Below are 21,072 nucleotides of genomic sequence, written 5' to 3'. Positions count from 1 at the left end.
GAGCTTTCATGTTCATTATTCTGTTTTAAAGTAATACCTCTTGAAAACGAATCTAAAACAATGACATGGAAACAGTTTTTCATGATAGATGTTTTTCTTGTGGCTTATTATGACAATTTGGCTGTATACCAATCTATACGTGTAAAGGTCTTAAAAACTGACGCGTTTTAAGAATTAAATCGCTTCCCTGGCTGTACGACTTCATGTTAGTTTCGCACGAATAGCTGGTCACTTTTTGGTGTATTTGGTTTCAGGGCGAAGACGCGGTAGAAGAGGACGAAGAGGAAGAGGAAGACGTAAGTATTTGGCGTCCGAAATAAAAGCGGAAAACTATAATCCATTGTATGTGCATTAATTATCAAAATGATTTTGTTTTCGCGTTTAATTTTTTTGCGTGGTGATGTACAAAAACTGTGCCACTTTCTTCTAGAATATTCTGTGATGTCGAGTATTTGGGGTATCTCCTTTTCGCGAAAATCGTCCCAGAAGCTTAAAGTAACAATTGGTGGAGGAGAAGAATGAGGAAACATTTGCCATAAATTGTATTTTTTTTACACAGGAAAGAGATACGTCCGCTTCCGTGGAAAACGACGTCGTGTAAGGATCAGAAGGAAATACTTCTTTGGACGGAAACGTATTCGTAGGTTCAGGCGGAGAATAAGGATTTACATCCGAAGAAAATACAGGAAAATAAAACGTTTCGGCAGGCGATGGCGAGTGCGAATTAGAAGGAGATGGTGCGGACTGCGAAGATTCGGTCGAAAGTGGTACTTAAGGAGAAAAAGGAAATGGAGAAAGATTACTAGAGTAAGACTTAGATTGAAATATAGAAAGAAAAGAATTCGGATAAGACGGCGAAGGAAGAAGTGGTACGTACAACGAAGAAAGCGATGGAGGCGTGTAAGGCGTAGAGTTCGTTGCAGCATCCGCGTTCGAGGAAGGCGAGTGAGGGTGAGGCTGATTGGTAGAAGACGCGTAAGAATCACCAAGAATGGTAGAACGAGGAGGATTCGCTTCAGACGTGAGTTGGCTAACAAAAGTAATGATGAATCATGTCTTGTTCAATGGGGTATACATGTGTTTAACAAGAAAAAAAATCAGCAAATACATAAAAAGAAAGCCTTAGAACGTTTCCACTGAGTGCAATACGAAAGAGTATTTACCAAATTGTTTGAGAGGTGGATTAAAACCTTTTGAGTTGAAGTATACTTGAATTTTGGAAAATTCTTAAAAGAAACGTTAAGGTCAATCTATGGAGGCCAACATTACAGGATTGTCAAATAGGAGATGTGTCAAAAAATTTCATTGAGTAAAATACGGAAGTCCTATCCTCTTCAAAAGTTGAGTTATGAGTTTTCATGTTCATTATTCTGTTCTAAAGTAATACCTCTTAAAAACGAATGTAAAAGAATGACATGGAACCAGTTTTTTTTTAAAAGATGTTTCTTGATTTTCTTGTGGCTTATTAAAACGATTTAGCCGTATACCCATCTATACGTGTTAAGGTCTTGAAAACTGACGCGTTTTGAGAATTAAATCGCTTCCCTGGCTGCACGACTTCATGTTAGTTTCGCATGAATAGCTGATAACATTTTGGTGTGTTTGGTTTCAGGGCGAAGACGCGGCAGAAGAGGACGGGGAGGAAGACGTAAGTATTTGGCGTCCGAAATAAAAGCAGAAAACTACAAATCATTGTAGGTGCTTTAACAATTAAGACAATTGTGTTTTCATGTTAAATTTTGCTCACGGTGATTTACTAACGTTGTGCCATTTTCTTCAAGGTTATTCCGTGATTTTACTTAAGTCGAGTTTGCGTTTATCTGAAGGAGCATTAACCTGATCTAAAATACAAGACTAAAGACGACTAAGAGATGCAGTTATAAAAATGTAGAATTGATATCGATATAATATCGCTCATCACTTGAAAAAAAATGGAATTCAAGTTACTTGCAAGAAGAGCAAACATTTCAAAGTATTTGGGGTATCTCCTTTTCGCGAAAATCGTCCCAGAAGCTTAAAGGAACAATTGGTGGAGGAGAAGAATGAGGAAACATTTGCCATAAATTGTATTTTTTTACACAGGAAAGAGATACGTCCGCTTCCGTGGAAGACGACGACGTGTAAGGATCAGAAGGAAATACTTCTTTGGACGGAAACGTATTCGTAGGTTCAGGCGGAGAATAAGGATTTTGGTCCGAAGAAAATACAGGAAAATAAAACGTTTCGGCAGGCGATGGCGAGTGCGAATTAGAAGGAGATGGTGCGGACTGCGAAGATTCGGTCGAAAGTGGTACTTAAGGAGAAAAAGGAAATGGAGAAAGATTACTAGAGTAAGACTTAGATTGAAATATAGAAAGAAAAGAATTCGGATAAGACGGCGAAGGAAGAAGTGGTACGTACGACGAAGAAAGCGATGGAGGCGTGTAAGGCGTAGAGTTCGTTGCAGCATCCGCGTTCGAGGAAGGCGAGTGAGGGTGAGGCTGATTGGTAGAAGACGCGTAAGAATCACCAAGAATGGTAGAACGAGGAGGATTCGCTTCAGACGTGAGTTGGCTAATAAAAGTAACGATGAACCATGTCTTGTTCAATGGGGTATACATGTATTTACAAGGAAAAAAATCAGCAAATAAATAAAAGGAAGCCTTAGAACGTTTCCACTGAGTGCAATACAAAAGAGTAATTACTAAATTGTTTAAGAGGTGAATTAAAACCTGAGTTGAAGTAAACCTGTATTCTGGAAAATTCTTGAAAGAAAAACGGTAAGGTTAATATATGGAGGCCAACATTACAGGATTATCAAATTGGAGATGTGTTATAAAAATTTCATTGAGTAAAATACGGAAGTCCTATCCTTTTCAAAAGTTGAGTTATGAGTTTTCATGTTCATTATTCTGTTTTATAGTAATACCTCTTAAAAACGAATGTAAAAGAATGACATGGAACCAGTTTTGTTTTGAAATATGTTTCTTGTTTTTCTTTGGCTTATTATGACAATTTGGCTGTATACCCATCTATACGTGTAAAGATCTTTAAAACTGACGCGTTTTGAGAATTAAATCGCATCCCTGGTTGCACGACTTCATGTTTATTTCACGCGAATAGCTGGTCACATTTCGGTGTGTTTGGTTTCAGGGCGAAGACGGGGCAGAAGAGGACGAAGAGGACGAAGAGGAAGACGTAAGTATTTGGCATGCGAAAAAAGTAGAAAACTTAAAACCATTGTAGGTGCATTTAATATTAACACAATTGTGTTTACATGTTGAATTTAGCTCGTGGTGTTGTACAAAAGTCGTCCTAGTTTCGGGACTAAGCAACATGTAGTAGTTTGCAGCCTTTCTTTACATCTAGGCAGATGCTGTAAAACTCTAGAGCGATAATTTATCAAATCGACACTCTTTCAAAATCCCCACATTGTCAACGAGCACTTTTCATTCAGTTAATTTACTCTAGACTTGTTTTCTCACCTACATTCCAACTTATAGCGTAGCTCCATTTTCTGCATATGGACACACACACACAACCCACAATTCCTCCATTCGCTTTGACGAAAGGCTGGCGCTCGAAAAGTCAGCTTTGAAATCCTTGACGGTGGCCAATTCCCGTTATCAACTCAGCTGATAATACTGAATTACCTGTGACCTTAATGGCAGTTGTTTTTTGCACAAATGTTGGTTTTATTCTCATACATATACAAAGTACATATGCGAAGTATAAACTATACTATAGAACGGGATAAATACGCACACTCTGTGATGTTTTCATTTTTAATATTCATAGTTGTTATGAGCAGTTTTAAAGCATGCTTGCATTTCTTTCTCGTATTTTCTTTCACGCTCCCGAAACGAGTTGAGCTTTAATACATTACGAATTTCAGTGCTTGTACCTTTTCTAAAAATGTTTGCAGCATTGAGGACAGGCGATGAATTGAAAATTTAACAAAAGGGTGTTCTTGAAATGAAGAATTTCAAGACTTTTCTTCGAGCAACACTACCAGTTTAAAGTTAAAAAATAATACTTTCCTTGAGCGGTTTTACGTTGTCGCCATGTTGTCATGGTAGTTTTTCTACGAGATCTTCCGAAACGAACATGCTCATTCATTCTACTTAATCAACCTCCCTTTTAATTGCATATTACGTCATACCCAGACCTGTCATAAAAAGAGAAAGGTGGCAATTTTTTTGTTGTTGTTTAGGCTCCAGGAGAATCCTTTTCAGGAAACGAAAGCGCAGGATAAGACGCGGTCCATATTTTATACGGTTTAGACGTGGGCGCCGTAAATACCGACTCAGCCGAGTAACATCAAGAGTGAAGCTGTACTTCCGAAGGCGATGGTATCGCCCCTTTCACCGCGGACGTCAGTGGTTTTTACGCCTTGGAAAGAAAAATTGCAGAGTTATCCGGCGAGGCAGGAGATGGATAGTACACTACAGGAGACGCTGGATTTCTATACAGAGATTTATGATACGCTTTCAGCGTAGGTACAGAATGGTAACACGGCACAGGGGAAGATTTTACATCACCTTCAAACGACGTAAAGTGCGTTTTGGCTTCAGGCGTTCTCTATTCTTTGTTTTCCACGGAAAGCGCACCATCGTACGGCCAAAGAGACTTGGAGGGCGACTGTTTTACAAGTTCCGAATAAATGGAAGGTGGACTATGCGGAGGATGCGAAGAAGATTAAAGCGTAAGTTGCTATTTTTCACTTGATAAAACAACCGTTGTGAACTGAGCGACTTCCAGAGAGGCAGGGAAGGAGAGGAGGTGCGTGAGATTGAGTGAATTGGTGAGTAAGTGAGGTCGTTGACCAGCCAGATGATCGATCATCGTTTATCTTTTACTGAAAAATTTTCCATTCTGTTTTGCAGCGCGAGGACGAATCTACCGAGGAAGGAGAAGTGAGTAGTTTTTTTTATGCGAAAACAGAAAGGTATTTCCTGTGACTCCTCACACGATAGCTGTCTAAGTTAAGTTCTTGAGTATTCTTCTTTCTTTTTCGTCTTTTATTAGGACTGAGGAAGCCCAAAGTATTGTTCAAAAAACGATACTTTAAGTTAAGACGAGGAAGACGTTCATATCGCGTGAGAATTGGAGGACGCATTCAAAAGATACGCAAAATCACAAAACGGCTAAGAATCAAGTTCATGCGGAAGTGGCGTCCTTTGCGATATCGTGGAGGCCGATGTTATGTTTTGGTTGGTCGACGATGGCGTATTGTCATTCGTAAAAGGCGACGTTGGTATATATCATACAAACGACACTTGAGGCCTCTCCGTCGTAATTTCGGAACATTTAAAATCTATCTTGCGAAACGTTTCAGGCCTTTGAAACGTATCGGGAAGAAATACTATGTGAAGATTGGTCGAAAAGTCCGGCTAATGAATCATCGTTATAAGCTGTTTTTTAACTACAAGGGAAGAAGAGTTACGGTGAGGAGAAAAGGTCGGCGTGCACGTGTCCTATGGCGGGGGAAGTGGAGAAGATCCAGAAGGATCCGCTATAGACGACCCAAAATACCAGGTGAGGAGAAAATATCGTCGTCCGTAGTACATAGCTCTTACAAACTTCGTTTTCTCAGTCCTTACTGTAAGATGTGGACCGAGTTTTTTCCGTTCGGAAATCCTTTTATAAGAGCGCAACCATGAAGTCCTCTCCAATTGAGTTGAAGAGATTTAAAAAATGACTTGAAGAGGTTGTTGACAAATCACTCAGCTAGTGAGCCATCAACAGTACTACGATGAACTCCACACTGAGAAACGACTCGTTTTGACCTTTTAACCCCCAAAAGTGATTAACATGTAGCTTTCCCCTAGAATATCCATACATTATCCAGCAAACAGGATATGAGAATATTCAAACTTATCAGGTAAAAGTTTTTATCTTGGTCTGACACCAAATTCTCGCAACTACTCCACAAGGAAACGTGATCAGCTACAGTGGAGAATTAACAATCGGATCTTGGGAGTTAACGCCGTCAATATTTCCTCCTTGGTTTTATTACAGTTTTAATTATGAAGGTGTAAAATTGAATTTCAAAAGGTTTATTCTAGAAAACAACCATGCATCTTTAAGTTAAAAAGCGAATAATTTGTTGTCTTTTGTTGTCTCGGTATATAGAATCGTTTAAATATCTTAAAATACATCGACTGTCGTAAAAAAACCTACCTGAATTTCTTCCTTTTGACAATACGTCTTTATGGCGATTGCCTCTTTGCAGTTTCTGTCGGAACTATTTTTAATGGAGCAATACTCGAAACCCACGACCGAAATAAAAAATGTTTTATATACAAAATATCCCTTATATAGGAACAGGAAAGAGTTATGTTACTTTTGGCGCTTACTTCTGGCGCTTATTATGTTACTTTTGGTATCTCAAGGGAGGGCCCTTATTCGAAACAGGGCGGTTATTATGGAACACGGTACTTTCGTTTGAAGAAACTCGGCACTCACGGCGACATAATAGTTGAGGGACTGAGACTAAGACCACTGTTTTTGTCGGGAGGCTTTAAGTGAGCAAGTAAAAGAAGATGAACCAAGGTTGATCTCAGTGTAAATGTACTCCAACAGTACTATTACTGTAACTGAATAGGGGCGTTTATAGGAATGAGGGTGTTTACTCAATAGGGGTGCTTAATAACAAAAAAAAAATTTGAGGGAGGCGCTTATTAGAGAGGGAGCGCTTACTGGAAGGAGGGCGCTAAATCGAATCATTATGGTATACTGAAAATGTCACTTGAATACAACTCATTTTAGAACCAGGAGAAGAGACGTTATGAAATATCTCATACCTTTGTATGACTGAGATTATTTCATCGAGCTCTCACCAAGAGTACATTTCTGTTATCTTTTAAATTTAACTCCCAATTTCTTGGATCTTGATGCATATTCTGGTGCTGGTATGAAACTGTTGTGAAGTGTAATGTCCAGTGGTCCTATGAAGTATCAGCCTCTGAGTTAAGTCTTTTTTAAAAGAATAAGTTCAGAAGCTGATACTAATGGGCTGATATTTCATTTTTTTACAATTAAACTTGTATTAAAGGTTACTCACCTGAATATTTTTTTAGGACGACTTCAGAGGGGGCGATTGAGAATTATTAGACGTTTAAGACGGCGAAGGCGACGGCAAAGGCGAAGGAGACGACGACGAAAACGACGAAGAATACGTAGAAGAAAACGAAGGTTACGAAGGCGAAGGAGGCAGCTCAGACGTTCTGCAGTTCTATTCAAATACGGAAGGCGCTTCAGGCCTGTGCGCAGGATTGGAGGAGAATGGAAATTCCTTTATGGACGTCGATGGCAGAAAATAAGGTAGGTTATGGGTCATATCTACTGCAAACAAAATAAAGTTTTGAAACACCAAACCAATGTTTGTTCAAAATTACTGAGAAGTCTGCAAAAGTTACGAAATACCATGTACCATCTGCAGACTAAGAAGCGCATTTGGAGTATATATTTTGAGCTTCTTGCTGTGAGGTTTACGGCTTGATTTTTAAAGTCAATTTGTTCTCCCAAAAAGTTCTTCAAGCCCTAATTTGTTTCTATTTGAACGATTCTTACACACTCTTATTCATTTTTCATTTTCGTCACATACAGCCTCTTAACGTGCTCAAAGACACAAGAAATTTCTCTCTTTTAAAGTTTTTGCGAAACGTAGTTTATCTGTTCAATCTAATGAAAGTAATGTGGCTTGAAATGGTTAGGTTATTTTCAAGCTATTATTCTTCACGGAATCGATTCTACCCAGCTTTTGGGGTTCTATCCTTTAAAATAGTATCAACCAAAAGCGCAATTTTTCCTGAACAATTGAGAAGTATATTTTTTTTGTAAGCCTACCATAAAAATACCACAGCCTCTTAGAAAAACCTTCAATTTTAGCTTAATGTGCTTATAACTCAAAAATCAAAAACTTGCCATATTTTTTCGAGGACAGACAGTTTAGTTTTTTTCTTGTTCAGGTTCCAAAAAGGGTCAGTGAGAGTGGGTGGGAGGAAAACTCCCCTACAGAGGCGGCTGATGATTTACTTTGTAAGAAGGTGGCGGTACGTGCTAGTAAGGCGCAGAGGGCTGTTCATAAGATACGCGAGAAAGTACAGAAAGATCATACTTGGACGAGTTATAAAACTGAGGTATAATAGGAAATGGATCAGCTTTAAAGGACGAAGACGATATAAGAAACTCAGAAAGAACAGGGCTAGGAAACGAAGACGCAGAAGACGAAGAGCTAGAAGAAGACGAAAACGGCGAAGGCGACGAAGGAGATACAGGCGAAGAAAACGAAGACGAACACGTAGGCGAAGGCGGAGAAGAAATAGAAGGCACAGGAGACTTATTCTGTTCCGATATGGCAGACGTGTGAGGAAAGTGTTCCCAAGGAAGGGAAGACTTTTCTTCCGAATCGGAAAGGTTTACATGGGATTCAGGTAAGAAAGGAGGTTAAAGAAGAGCTAGATAGTACAATTTTTTCTTTTTTTCGCTGGAAGGCTTTTGAGCAAAATGAATTAGTGAGGTACGCTTCTAAAAAAAACTGTGGTGCTGCGTTAGTGGGAGAGTATAACAAGGTAAATTGGCCACCGTTAAGAGTTTAAAAGCTGACATTTCGAGCGTTAGCCCTTCTTTAGAGCGAAACTCTGACGAAAGGGCCAACGCTCGAAATGTCAACTTTAAAACTCTAATGGTGGCCAAGTAACATTATCAAATCAGTTGACTTTACCACGTTACTTTGAACAAATGACTTTAAACAGAAGTATTTTTTAACGTGTTTATTTTGGTTTAAACCTAAACTTAGGTACCTCAGAGGTGTCGTGTATGTAAGGAAGCGGGGAGGCAGATGGCGTCCAATTCGAAGGTTACGAAATAGAGTGAGGATCTGGACAGGACGTCATTGGACTCGCTTAACGGTTCGTCGCGGAAGACTGTGCATTCGTAAAGGAAGGAAGTACAGAAAGATCACAATATTGAGAGGAGGTCAAGTCAGAGTGCATTACAGAATAGGTTGGAGGAGGATTGGACGGCTACGAAGACAACGGCGAAAGCTCATCAAACGAAGAAAACGTCTCAGGCGACGACGAAGGAGAAGACGGAGGCGAAGGAGACGACAACGACGACGACAACGAAGACGTCGCAGAAGGCGACGAAGGCGACGAAGGCGACGAAGGAGGCGCAGAAAATTGAGAAAGAGGAGGCTAAGGTGCGTGATGCGCTATCAGCTTCGCCGCAGGTGGAGACAAGTCGTTCGAAAAGGCAGACGTTTCTACATCAAAATAGGACGAAGATGGCGATCGTGGAGGTACCATTCTTAATTATATACTGAAAGTTTTGCGTTGGATTACTTCTCTAACACTTTCAAAGTAGTTGGGTAGCTTTGAATGCAAGGTTTTAAATACTTACACCGCAGTTAACCAAACTGACATTGCTTATTCATAATAAGTGCTAGTCTCTGGCAAGGATAGTGAACGGCAAATGTCATTTCTCTACCTTGAAAAAAGTAAAAGTTCGATTAAGACGGATAGTATTAGAAATAGTAATCGAATTATTCACCGGGTTGAATTAACTTAGTAAAATCACATCCGTGATTGAAACTCGTGCGACCTTTACGTGTGAGATTGACTTAATACTAAACAGGTATCATTTCCTTTTTCTTTACTTTCCATGCGATTTTACTGGTTCTTTCAAAAAAATTCGTAGTTTGATTGCTTGGTTGTTTTGTTTTTTTGCTCCACTCTGATGCCACTTTGAGATAAAAGAATTGTGATCAGTGACAAAATTTAATTTTTCAGAGTCAATGAGATTACAAGGATTGTTTTTAAGTGGACACTTTGTTTGTAATCAGACAAAGATAAAGCCAGGCCTACTACGAAACAATTGGCGTTGTTTTATCTTTCAGACCACGAGGGTCCCGTGTAAAAATAGGACAAAGGGGACGATATCAACCAATTAATAACCGGCTCAAGATAAGGGTCGGTTTAGTATGGAGGAGAATAAAGCTAAGACGCCGTAAATTGACGGTCACGTGGAGAAGAAGACTAAGACCTGTGTCGATAACGAAGAGGCGACTAAAGGTTTTTACCGGAAAAGGATGGAAAACATTAACGAGGCGTAGGAGATATCCAAGAAGAAGAATCCTTCGCAGGAAAAGGAGGCGACAACAACGGCGAAGAAGGCGAAGGAGGAGACGAAGACGAAGGCGACGACAGAGAAAGCTGCGGAGGCGGCGCCGGAGACAGCGAAGAAGAATAAGAAGAAAACGGAGGAGAAGGCGCACAAGGCGATCAGGATGTGTGTTGCGTATTCGTTATGGCGGTCGATTCAGACCAGTGTATAGTAGAAGAGGTCGGCTGATGATGCGTTTAAGGAGGCGATATGTGACAGTGAGGTATTTTGCAAATTTAGTGTTGCTCAGACACTTTTCGTGGACTTTTATGTCATATAGACTGGAGCTAGAGTTTTGAATCGTGACAAAGTAGATGACATATCATTCCAACGGGAGTTTTCCTGTACAAAATGAATTGTATTGTAGCAAAATTGGATCATGTCGATGATCATCTAAAAAGAAATTGTGGTGGTGCGTCACCATAAGTACCTAAGTTGATAAAGGGAGATGAACCGCCGTAACGATTTCTGACATTTAAATCGTTGCCCTTTCTTCGGAGCAATTTGGGAGATTGTAATAAAGCAGAGGATCGTTTTCGCGAACATCGGAGAGACCTCAAATCTACGGCAACAATGTCTTTATGCTAATCTTCCCGGTCATTTTTTAAAACCGTAGTTGTCTGTGGGCTTTCTTTCCACAAAGGTAACACAGAACATTGCAAAAAAAAAAAACAAAACAAAACAACAACAAAACTGTTTCTTTACAAATCAGCACCTTGGATACCTCTTCAAGTAAAGAACGACCCACATTTAATCTATTTGTATATTCAGATATCATCTGTTATTCTGTCCACTTCAACAGTATAACCCCATTTTTCACCATATAAATACTTATACAAACTACAATCTTTAATTTCCTCCGATAAAGAGCTAATGCTCGAAACGCCACCTTTCTAAAATTCACTACAGCTTTTAACATTTAGTTCATTACTCGGATGACTCCGTATCACATTTTTTCAATGGTTAGTAAGACCCTTCTTATCTTTAAAATTATAGTTACAGGAACCGACGATTATATATCCGCTTCAAAAAGAGACGGGTTCTCGTGAGAAGCCGCCGAATACGAGTATATGTGGGGAGAAGATGGGTAAAGGTGCGGCGACTTGGTGCTAAACTTTATGGCAAAGGCAAACAACTCCGACTAACGAGAAGGGGAGTAAGAGTTTTCACGCGTAAAGGGTGGAGACGATTAAGGTACCGAGGAAGGAGGCGCAGAGTAAGGTACACGAGGAAATACTTGAGGAGACTTCGAAGGCTCCGAAAGTTGCGACGAAGACAACTCAGAAAGGTACGAAGAAGGAAAAGAAGACGACAACGAAGACGTAAACGAAGGCGGCGTAGAAGACGTCGAAGACGACGTCGTAGAAGGCGGCGAAGACTTCGTAGACGAGGCGGTTATGGAAGACGAGGAAGAAAGAAGAGGCTGAGAAGGAGACTGAGGAGAAAAAGAAGACGATTCAGGAGAAGGGCGAGAAGACGACGACGGAGACAAAGACGACGTCGAAGAAGACGAAGACAGCTTTTGAGGCGAAAGCGCCGCTGTGCGCTGCGTTTCCGTTATAGAAAAATTTGGAGAAGCATTTTCAGATGGAAAAAACGCCTGGTTTTCCGATTTCATGGAAAACTCCACTATCTAAGGTAAGGAAATCCTTTGTTCCTTTTAGTCTTTCGATCATGGTGCTTTACGCAATTTACTTTGAATTGATTGTCGTCACTATGTACACAACTGTCTTTTGGTGGCTGTTCGGGGTTTATGGAGGTAAAGGCTTCCTTGGTATAGCTGCTGTGAGGGTCAGAGGTTCCAAACCTCTTGTTCAGAACTGGGAGATGTAATCGCGGAAGCTTCACGGCTTTCCACCCTTTGAAATTGATTGGCAAGTAGTAAGTATATGGTAAGACACGGGTTTCATAGTCCCTTGTCACTCGAACAGCTCAGTGTTGTACTGGTGCTTCAAGATGAAAATCTACGGTTTGTTTTTTTTCTTTTATACAAGAAAGTGAAAAAAGAGAAGATAATGGCGTAAAAAATCACGATAAACTTTTACGGATGCCTTTGATCTGTTCAATTCTTACTAAGTGAAATTGCATCTATTTAATCTAAGCTATTTTAAGTATATACAAATAGTTTCTTCAAGATGAAAAATGCTGTTTTCAAATATCTTATTTCGTTCCATAGATATCCGACTTTTTAAAATATGCCAATTAGTCAGAAACTCAACCAAGGTTTGATTCAAATGTGAAGAAAAAACCATGTAACCCCATTTATATCTATGATCTTTGATTCTTTCAAATAAGGTCCGATGAGATGATTGGTTCGTAAAACAAATATTTTAATTTTTTGAAGAGAGTAACGTATCCTCTGACTCTCTAATTGTGTAAAAGGATGCCATATGCGTTTTAATTATGGCTTGTGAAATAAAATTATTCAAGCTTCGATTTTTCTGAGACTTTCATGCGTTTTGATTTCTTGATTTTTCGAATCGTTTGGGAAATCTTCAATAATACCATTTGTTAAGGCAAGAAAAAAAATGAAAACAAATCGACAAAAACGAAGAATGCGAAATATGTCGCCAATAACCCCATTACTCTGGTCTGCGGTCCTCTGATGGCATAGTCTACACCGGAGCAGGCCACTAATACATTGGCATATCAAGTCACTTCAATAACTAATTATTTGCATTGTGTGTGTACCACGAGTTAAAAAAAATGGTATTTTTCCTTCTCTCGTTTCAGGTACCATCGCGGAGTGCTCAGGCTCAGGTTGAAAAGAAGATGGATTCTAGTCCGTAATCTGGGATATCGCCTGCGGGTCTATATCAGAGGCGTTTGGAGACTGATTCGTAAGAAGGGTCGCTACTTGTTTGCTAAATATGGACGCAGATATCGAAGGGTAACACTCTACAGAGGATTGCCTAAAATCAAAATCGGGAAACGTTGGAGGCGCATCAGAAAAAGAGTGAGTAGGAGGACAAAAAGGAGGCGACGGATCAGGAGAAGAAGAAGAAGGCGAAGAAGAAGGCAAAGAAAGCGAAAACGAAGATACAGGAGAAAGCTAAGACGGCGAAGAAGACGAAGACGTCGACGGCTTCGAAGATGCGTCATACGAGTCCGCCGTGGACGACGCTGGCTTCCTATCATTAGGAAGAGAGGTGTTTTGAAGATACGAATCGGCAGGGTTTTTAGGCGCATCAGGTAGTGTAGCCAATGGTTCTCTGATTTGATTGTAATTTATATATTCGTACTTTCCGGATAGTGTCCGATCAAAGGGGACAGTTCCCTTTCCGTTGGTGTTGTTTCAACCAGTATGCATTACATGCATTCTTGAAAAGAACATAGTAATTAGTTGAGGTTTTTGCCTTTAAAGAACACAAGTCTTTAGGACAAAACAATTTTCGTGGATCTAATTTAGTTTGCTGATAAAGCATATCTACAGTTAGCCAGTGCCAGCCACCAGAAACGGCCACTTTTTAAACCAGTCTAACCAAACTTATCACTCAATACGAGAAAATGAGATGAACAGACTCACTGGAATAATTAATTGCCTCAGTTATTTGAGTCTAATAGTGAAGAAATAGTTACACATTTTGATTGAAGATGAAAAAAAAAGGTGTCGTTGTGGGATGTTTGAATTGGAAATGGAATAAGCGTTACGTAGATTTTCAATATTTATTTTTCCTTTTAAAATATTACCATTAGATTCACGAGGGGTGTAACCTACATCAAGTTCGGAAGGCGTTGGATAAAGAGAAATTACCGAGTTAACATCCGAATGGGAAGAAAATGGGTACGCATGGTCCGGTTCGGTCGAAAATTTGGCATCCGTTTCAGAAATAGGATGAGGGTCTTGAACTTCTATCGCGGCCGACTAAGGCTCCGTATGAGAAGACGCTGGCGACTCATTAAAATAAAACGAAGAGGAGGAAAACGAGCGAGAAGGAGAAGACGAAAAAGAAATCGAAGACGAAGGAGAAGAAGATCTAGAAGAAGACGACGCAGAAGGAGAGGGAGAAGAAGGAGACGAAGAAGACGAAAGATAAGAAGGCGAAAGAGGAGACGAAGACGAAGAAGGCAAATAAGAAGGCGACGCCGGTGTGTTCTGCGCTTCAGGTTCCGAGGACTTTGGAGGAGGCTTTATCCTAGAGAAAGATCGTTCGTTTTCCGTATGAAGAGAGAATATGGACGTGTTAGGTAAGGCGGTTAAACCTATTGTAGTTTCTATGACCTCCTGAAGTTTTCATGATTTATTTTGTTCGACAAAAGAGAACGCAGTTCATAATCTTGGGTTTCCTATGGTTTCTGGGGTGATTTCTTTTAAGATTTTTTCGTCAACCGTCTGCTTTCTCTGCGCCATTTCGAATGACGTCATAAGTCGTATGCGTGAAGAACATCGCGCACCTTGTGGTTTTTGTATTAGTCTGAGCAAGTCTGAGCATTATGAAGCGGCCAGAAACGTTTTCTATCTTAGCAAAAAAGTAAAAAAACTATGTGATTCAGAATTTAACTTGTGGATTTTTATTCTGTGAACAATCTGATTATCATGATAATTTCACGAAACTTTCGACGTTTCCGGCAGTCCGTTGCATCCTCCACGACTTAGTAACCTTTCTTCGCAGGATCAGATTGCCGTTACTAATGTTGGTTTCCCTTAATGGTTAAGAACATAATAAATTTTTACCATTATACATTGTCTTTCATTCACTAATGAGCCATTAGATCTCCCCTATACTTGATAAATTTGACGCCTTTCTCTGTTTCTTTTCATATTCCAGGTTATATAGAACAAAGTTAATAGTTTACTACAGGCGAAGAAGACGTGTTCTTACAAGAACAAGAGTCCAAGTTCGAATCTCCAGAGTCTGGCGTACGTTACGAAAGTATCGCAAAGGCTTCGCCTTCCGTTACAGAAGAAGAATGAGGCCTTTAAGAATCATACGAGGATCGGTATTATACCGATATGGGAGGCGTTGGCGGAAACTTAAAAGAACATGGATGTCCTCCAGGCGAAGGAGAAAGAGGATTAAACGTAGAATTATCAGGAAGCGGCGACGACTTTTGAGACGTCTGCGAAGGCGAAAGAGGATACGATACCGACGTAGAAGGAAAGTGTTGAGGCGACGAAGAAAAAGGAGAAGACGAAGGAGACGAAGAAGACGCAGAAGGCGACGAATTCGACGGAGGAAGAGGAGAAGAAGAAGCCGACGAGTACGAAAAGGAGTCCGTCGTCGTTTCAGAAGGGTGAGAGGAAGAAGGAGAAAAACAAAAAGACTTCGAAGAAGGAGAAGGCGAACTAGAAGGAGACAAAGACGACGAAGGAGAAGGCGAAGGCAGCGAAGAAGGAGAAGGCTTAGGAGGAGACGAAGAAAGCGAAGGAGACGTCGCCGACGACGACGCCGCCGTTGTGTAATGCGTTTCAAGTACAGAAATAGAATGAGGAAGGTATATCGTATTGGGAACAGACTGGTAATTCGCAGAGGGAGAAAGCTCATAAGAATCAGGTGAGTATTTGCCGTACGTAGTAATTTTAAAGTGATATATGTCCACTATCATTTGGAAAATGATCGCCGTTCGAGTTATCAGTACGATTTACGTGTCTCTTTTCGGACTGATCAAGTAAATCGTTAGCTGTTGTAGGAAACTGTTATGATTGTTGGTGTCAAAATTTTCAAGATTAGCTGGATGGTATTGTAATTCGGTCATTTTTTACAGCGTATCGTTAAGGTTCGGTAGCAAAGAGAAATCAATCGTGCAGAGCAAGCAAATTACGTGAGTCAAAAAAGTAAAATATGACAGCGAGTATGACTAGCCATCCTTCAGTTTGATAGAAACAGTTCGCAACTGAAGAATTTAAGGGCCACCTCGAAGATGAAAACTCTCAGAGAACTGAGTGGCTGCAAAACGAGGAACACAAAGATTAATCTGATAGAGAGATTATTCATGATTTAGGTGGCTCAGAACAATTTGGTTTTTTTTTTTTGTAACACTAAACTCTTTGATTGCCTAACGCTATTATTGTTTCCTTGAAAATGGTATCAAAAGTATCCCTAATAACTGCTTAGCAAGTTCATTTCTCTGCCAAGGTGACAACATCCCTAGTGTAGGTTCAGAACCACCTTGATTTTTCAACAATTAAACAGACTCTGAACCTATAAGGCAGGAACTTTTAATAGATAAAACTTGGCTTGTTGATTGCTATTTTGCCAGAAAAAAAGGAATGGTGTCTCGGGATTGGTTTTAAAAGTTACGGCTAAAAAAAGCTGAATCAAAGGGTGTTTTTCAAGAGGATATGTTGTCTTGGTAACTTCTTGTGCTGGGGGGAGGGACTCCCTAAATTGACGGTGTTGATCGGGTATTATTATGATACTATAATAGACAAAAAGATAGCGATTTGATTGAGACATTAAACAACCACGGACACCTTTTGAGCCTTCGTAACTGCTTCCTTTACTTTTGCGTCAGTTTTCCCCACCCCTAGAGTTCCGGCTTTGTTCCTTACATATCATTTTTTGCCACAGTTACCACAGGGGAAGACTTACTATTTATGGAAAAAGACGACTAACTCTGCGGCGTCCCACTGCAATAGTGCGAGTGAATGGCAGATGGCGTAGATTAGTTACATATCGTGGTAGGTGGATGATTACCTACAAACGAAGACGGCGAATATTTAAGACACGACATGCACGGTTCTTTATCAAGTTCAATAGAACCTACAGGAAAATTAGCACTTACAGTCTACGACACAGGCGCAGAAGATTGAGGCGAATACTGAGAAGAAGAAGACGAAGGGTCCGGAGACGAAGAAGGAGAAAAAGGCGCCGGCGAAGAAAGAGAAGGAGGAGGCGCCAGAAACGAAGACGTAGAGGATTACGACGAAGACGTCGAAGACGAAGACGGGGTTGTGTGATGCGTATTCGATACGGGCGTCGCTGGAGGCCAGTGTATCGAAAACGTGGTCGCCTAGTAGTGAGAATAGGAAACAGAGTACGATATGTTCGGTGAGTAATTATCTGAAGAAAGAAATCGACTTGTAGATCATGTACCTGGTATGTTCACCTCAGCTTTCAAACCATGTGAGCTATGTGTACTTTTTAGTTAAGATCGTAACTCGGTAAAATTTGATACGATCCCTCTGTCTTTTCCTTCTTTTGAGGCCATCTATTTTATCTCTCATTTTAAACAGTTTTCTTCAATCCCATCTTTGCTACTTTAACTCATTTAGATCAGTACAAAATGTTCAGTGAACGAAAAAACAAACTTTATTTTTTCTTGAGGTCACAAAGAGACGATTTTAATGCCAGAGTGTCGAGTATCCTTAAGGAAATGCTATTCCGTTTCGATTAACAGATACGTGGGCAAAAGGTTGATGTTTAAGCGAAAGCGGAAATGGAAAACAGTACGAAATGCCCAAGTCTGGTTTAGAAGATGGCGCCGCGTACGTTTCTTTAAAAAACGCCCATACCTGCGCTACAAGCGTAAGTACCGTAAGTTGCTTATCCGTGGAGGAAGGATCAGGTGGCGATCCATAAAGGGATGGAAAACAATCAGACCCAGATTGAGAGGCCGACGAGGTAAGTTTAATAGGCGAAGAACAAGACGCATGATTAGAAGGCGCAGGCGTAGACGCAGACGGCTTATCCGGCGCAGAAGACGAAGAATACGGCGACGACGAAGACGGCGTCTCAGATGTGTCATTCGAATTAAATGGCGACGAAGATGGAGACCAGTGTATCGGCGAGGGAAATTATTGAGTTTTGTCTATAAACGACGACCAGTAATAGTCAGGTAACCATATGATTTTTGAGAGTGAGATATGTGGTCTGCTTCATAGTCATTATTAATGCGTACTTGAAAACTTCACAACAGAATTTGCCTCTGGGTTGTGTATTGAATTTGTTAAAAAAAATTCAACATCATCATCATCTTGCAAAGAATAGCGGGTGATGAGGAGGAGAGATAGCTTCATGATAATTCCAAGTTTCTCAAAAGACAAATATTGTCTATTTGAAAATTGAGTGAAATGTATTGTATATTTCGGTTCTCATTTCACCGACACGCTTTTTGTTAAGGGGAACCGAAAACCATGGTTGTAAGTCACAGATCAACCAATCCATGGTGATGGAGTAGAGTTCGTACTCGTTGTACTCAATAAGTTGATAGGGTGAGCGAGATTCTGTTAAACAGTTAATAATGGGTGATTTCTTGAGAGCTGAATGATTTAAAAGAGAGTTTGGAAACGTTTGTTTCTACCATTACAAGAAACTTTTCATGTGCACAGCTTTTTAAAGTATCTAGAAGCGTTTAAGTTCAGTTTCATATAAAACTCAAAATTGAAATTTTTGTCATTCCGATTGTCAGATTTTACAGGAGACAGTTCCAATATAAATTTGGACGGCGATGGCGTACTTTTAGAAACCCGGTGAGAATTGTTCGAGTTTTTTACAAAACATGGCGTAGAGTAGTATTACGAGGAGGAAGAGTCTACCTTCGGGTGGGTCGAAGAATGAAAAGGTTGAAACTCCGCAGATGGGGAGTGACAATACGACGGTTCCGTCGATGGGTACCCTTGCAAAGATATAGAAAGGGAAGGAGAGCAAGGCGGATGCGTAGGAGACGAAGAAGGAGAAGAAGAAGGAGTAGAAGACGAAGAAGAAAGAGGCGAAGACGAAGAAGGCAGAGGCGACGAAGGAGACAAAGGAAACGACAACGCCGAAGGAGACGAGTCAGGAGGAATGTTCCACGGATCATTGTCCGTTACCGCGGTAAATCCATGGTTGTATACCGAAGACGAAACAGATTTGTATTACGATACAAGCGAAGATTAAGATCAGTTAGGTATGACATCAAGATTTCAGTTTCCGTTTCTTAAAACGAGTTTCAGGAAAATTAAGTACTCTCCATTAATTAAGAGCTAGACTAAAATTGAGTAAACTGAGACATTCTTGGGATGTTATCGACTTAACTCTGATAATGAATATGTTCCGCTTTATTTAAAGTCTTATATTGATCTCAAGTCAGCTTCTGCATTAAAAGCAGAGGCAAGATTCCTTCAATTTGTAGTCTATATTTTAAGATAATTCTGCTTGATCAATTGGTTGTGGCTCTTGTAAATAAACAGTTGTTTTCATGAGTAAATGCACTGATTATTTGATATCTCCTTCGTGGTATGACCCCTTATGTTCTGATTTTTGTACAGATTCCGTCGTAAGGGCGTGTACTTCTATTTTGGACGAAAATGGAGAAGGCTTTATGGAAAGATTATGATCAGGTTACGTGGAGGGTACAGGAATGTAGGATTTTACAGAAAAAAATACTGGGTTGTCATCCACCGACGGCAGACAAGAATGGCCTTCAGAAGAGGGAAGGTGCGTTTACGTGTCCGAAACCGCTGGAGAACAGTCGGAAGGCGTAGACGATATGGAAAACGACGAGGAGTAAGAAAATGGAGAAGAAGAAGACGAAGATTAATCAGGCGTCGAAAGCGAAGACGAAGAAGGAGAGTACGAAGGAGGCGTAGAAGACGACGACGATACCGTCGAAAGTTGAATTACATACGACGAAAGAAACGGGGCAGCCGATTGCGCTTCTTTTGGCGGCGTAGGTGGCGTACAGTAATCCGATCTCGCGGAAAATATACGTTCACGTACGGTGGAAGGCAAAGACCATTAAGGTATAATAATATAATAATAATACTTATATAGCGCCGATATCAAGGTATCTTCAAACATACTATCCAATACAACTACGGAGCCAATAAGCATGAAAAACTCATATTGTAACGAAGAACAACAAGCAGATGAATCGATCACTTTATACTGTGAATGAATATGTGAATGTTCGCCGGGCGACAATGTTATTTAACGAGCCCAGTAGTTTCATATATTCGTGTATCTGATCATAGCTGTTTCCTCTTGATGTTTCTATCTTACTTATTCTTTCTGATACTTTTTTTGCTTAACTAGATTCCGTCGAGGTTTTATTTACTTGAGAGGGAAACGAAAGACTTGGCATAAGTTACTGAGAACCTCCAAACGCCTAAAAGTTCTGGTAAGACGATGGCGCTATGTGCGAAGATACCGAAGACGCTGGAGTATTACTTACCGAAAGAGGAAAGTAAGAATTCGACTCCGACGTGGAAGAGTTTGCCTAAGGTTGGGAAGAAGGTGGCGTAAACTTAGAAAACGTCGAGTCCGTGGAAGAAGCTGGGGCAGGCGAGGTAGACGACGCAGAGGAAAATGGAGGAAGAAAAAGTTGAGGAGAAGGAGGAGATACAGACGCAAAAGGCGACGACAACGGCGGCGAAGACGAAGAAGGAGAAGAAGACGAAGGAGAAGGAAAGTACGGCGTAGACGAAGACGAAGAAGACAAATGCGTCGCAGTAGGATACGAGTTTATTTCAACGGAAGATGGAATTATGTAATCAGAAGAAGAAGAGGATATATCGTCAGATATAAAAGAACAATATACCGAGCCAGGTGACAATATTTTGATTAATTTATCAATTTAGGTTTTTTTTCCGTCAAATGTGATTTGGGGTGGTAAACAGCCTTCTTCCTTCTCATGGTTGAACACCCTTGTACTTTGTGCGTTAGAAAAGGTTCAGGAAAGGTTCACCATAGAAATGTTACTTTTCTTTAATTTTTTTAATGATTTCATATTGATTATTGACATAATTTGGGTAATATTTTTTTGATTTCTTTGTTAAATTAGCTACGCTCATGTGACTTTTGTACAATTGCTATTTTCGCCGGCACCTTTAAGCTTTGTCACTTTTCGAAGGAATTGTGACTGAGATGGATGCTACGAAGACGTGGTAGAGATGAAATATAAACACAATAATTAGACGTGGGGAAATTAAAGGAAGTGGTACCAGAAAATATTGTCATCAACTTTGTCCAATCCCTTATCTTTCTTTTTCATTTCGATTTTTTA

At 40.2% G+C, this 21,072-nt stretch overlaps 1 protein-coding gene across 1 annotated transcript in view; it reads left to right on the top strand.

Moving 5' to 3' along the window:
- LOC113673408 (uncharacterized) overlaps positions 1-21,072 on the top strand; it is an 82,814-nt gene that overhangs the window by 48,043 nt on the left and 13,699 nt on the right. Inside the window, exons 60-80 of the mRNA XM_089198642.1 lie at positions 255-296; positions 560-1,021; positions 1,613-1,648; positions 2,083-2,544; positions 3,133-3,177; positions 4,193-4,684; positions 4,866-4,895; positions 5,008-5,517; positions 7,062-7,305; positions 7,953-8,417; positions 8,783-9,283; positions 9,881-10,369; positions 11,143-11,784; positions 12,880-13,338; positions 13,843-14,334; positions 14,916-15,641; positions 16,659-17,138; positions 17,488-17,925; positions 18,499-18,975; positions 19,337-19,810; positions 20,103-20,615. Of these exons, the coding sequence (XP_089054768.1) occupies positions 255-296; positions 560-1,021; positions 1,613-1,648; positions 2,083-2,544; positions 3,133-3,177; positions 4,193-4,684; positions 4,866-4,895; positions 5,008-5,517; positions 7,062-7,305; positions 7,953-8,417; positions 8,783-9,283; positions 9,881-10,369; positions 11,143-11,784; positions 12,880-13,338; positions 13,843-14,334; positions 14,916-15,641; positions 16,659-17,138; positions 17,488-17,925; positions 18,499-18,975; positions 19,337-19,810; positions 20,103-20,615 (8,479 nt within the window). The remainder of the gene's footprint in view (positions 1-254; positions 297-559; positions 1,022-1,612; positions 1,649-2,082; positions 2,545-3,132; positions 3,178-4,192; positions 4,685-4,865; positions 4,896-5,007; positions 5,518-7,061; positions 7,306-7,952; positions 8,418-8,782; positions 9,284-9,880; positions 10,370-11,142; positions 11,785-12,879; positions 13,339-13,842; positions 14,335-14,915; positions 15,642-16,658; positions 17,139-17,487; positions 17,926-18,498; positions 18,976-19,336; positions 19,811-20,102; positions 20,616-21,072) is intronic.

This window comes from Pocillopora damicornis, chromosome 2 (genome assembly GCF_964200805.1).
Source record: "Pocillopora damicornis chromosome 2, jaPocDami1.2, whole genome shotgun sequence".
NCBI classification, from domain to species: Eukaryota; Metazoa; Cnidaria; class Anthozoa; order Scleractinia; family Pocilloporidae; genus Pocillopora; species Pocillopora damicornis.
Note: the sequence above shows the minus strand (reverse complement) of the source record. Positions and strands in the feature narration are given on the sequence as shown.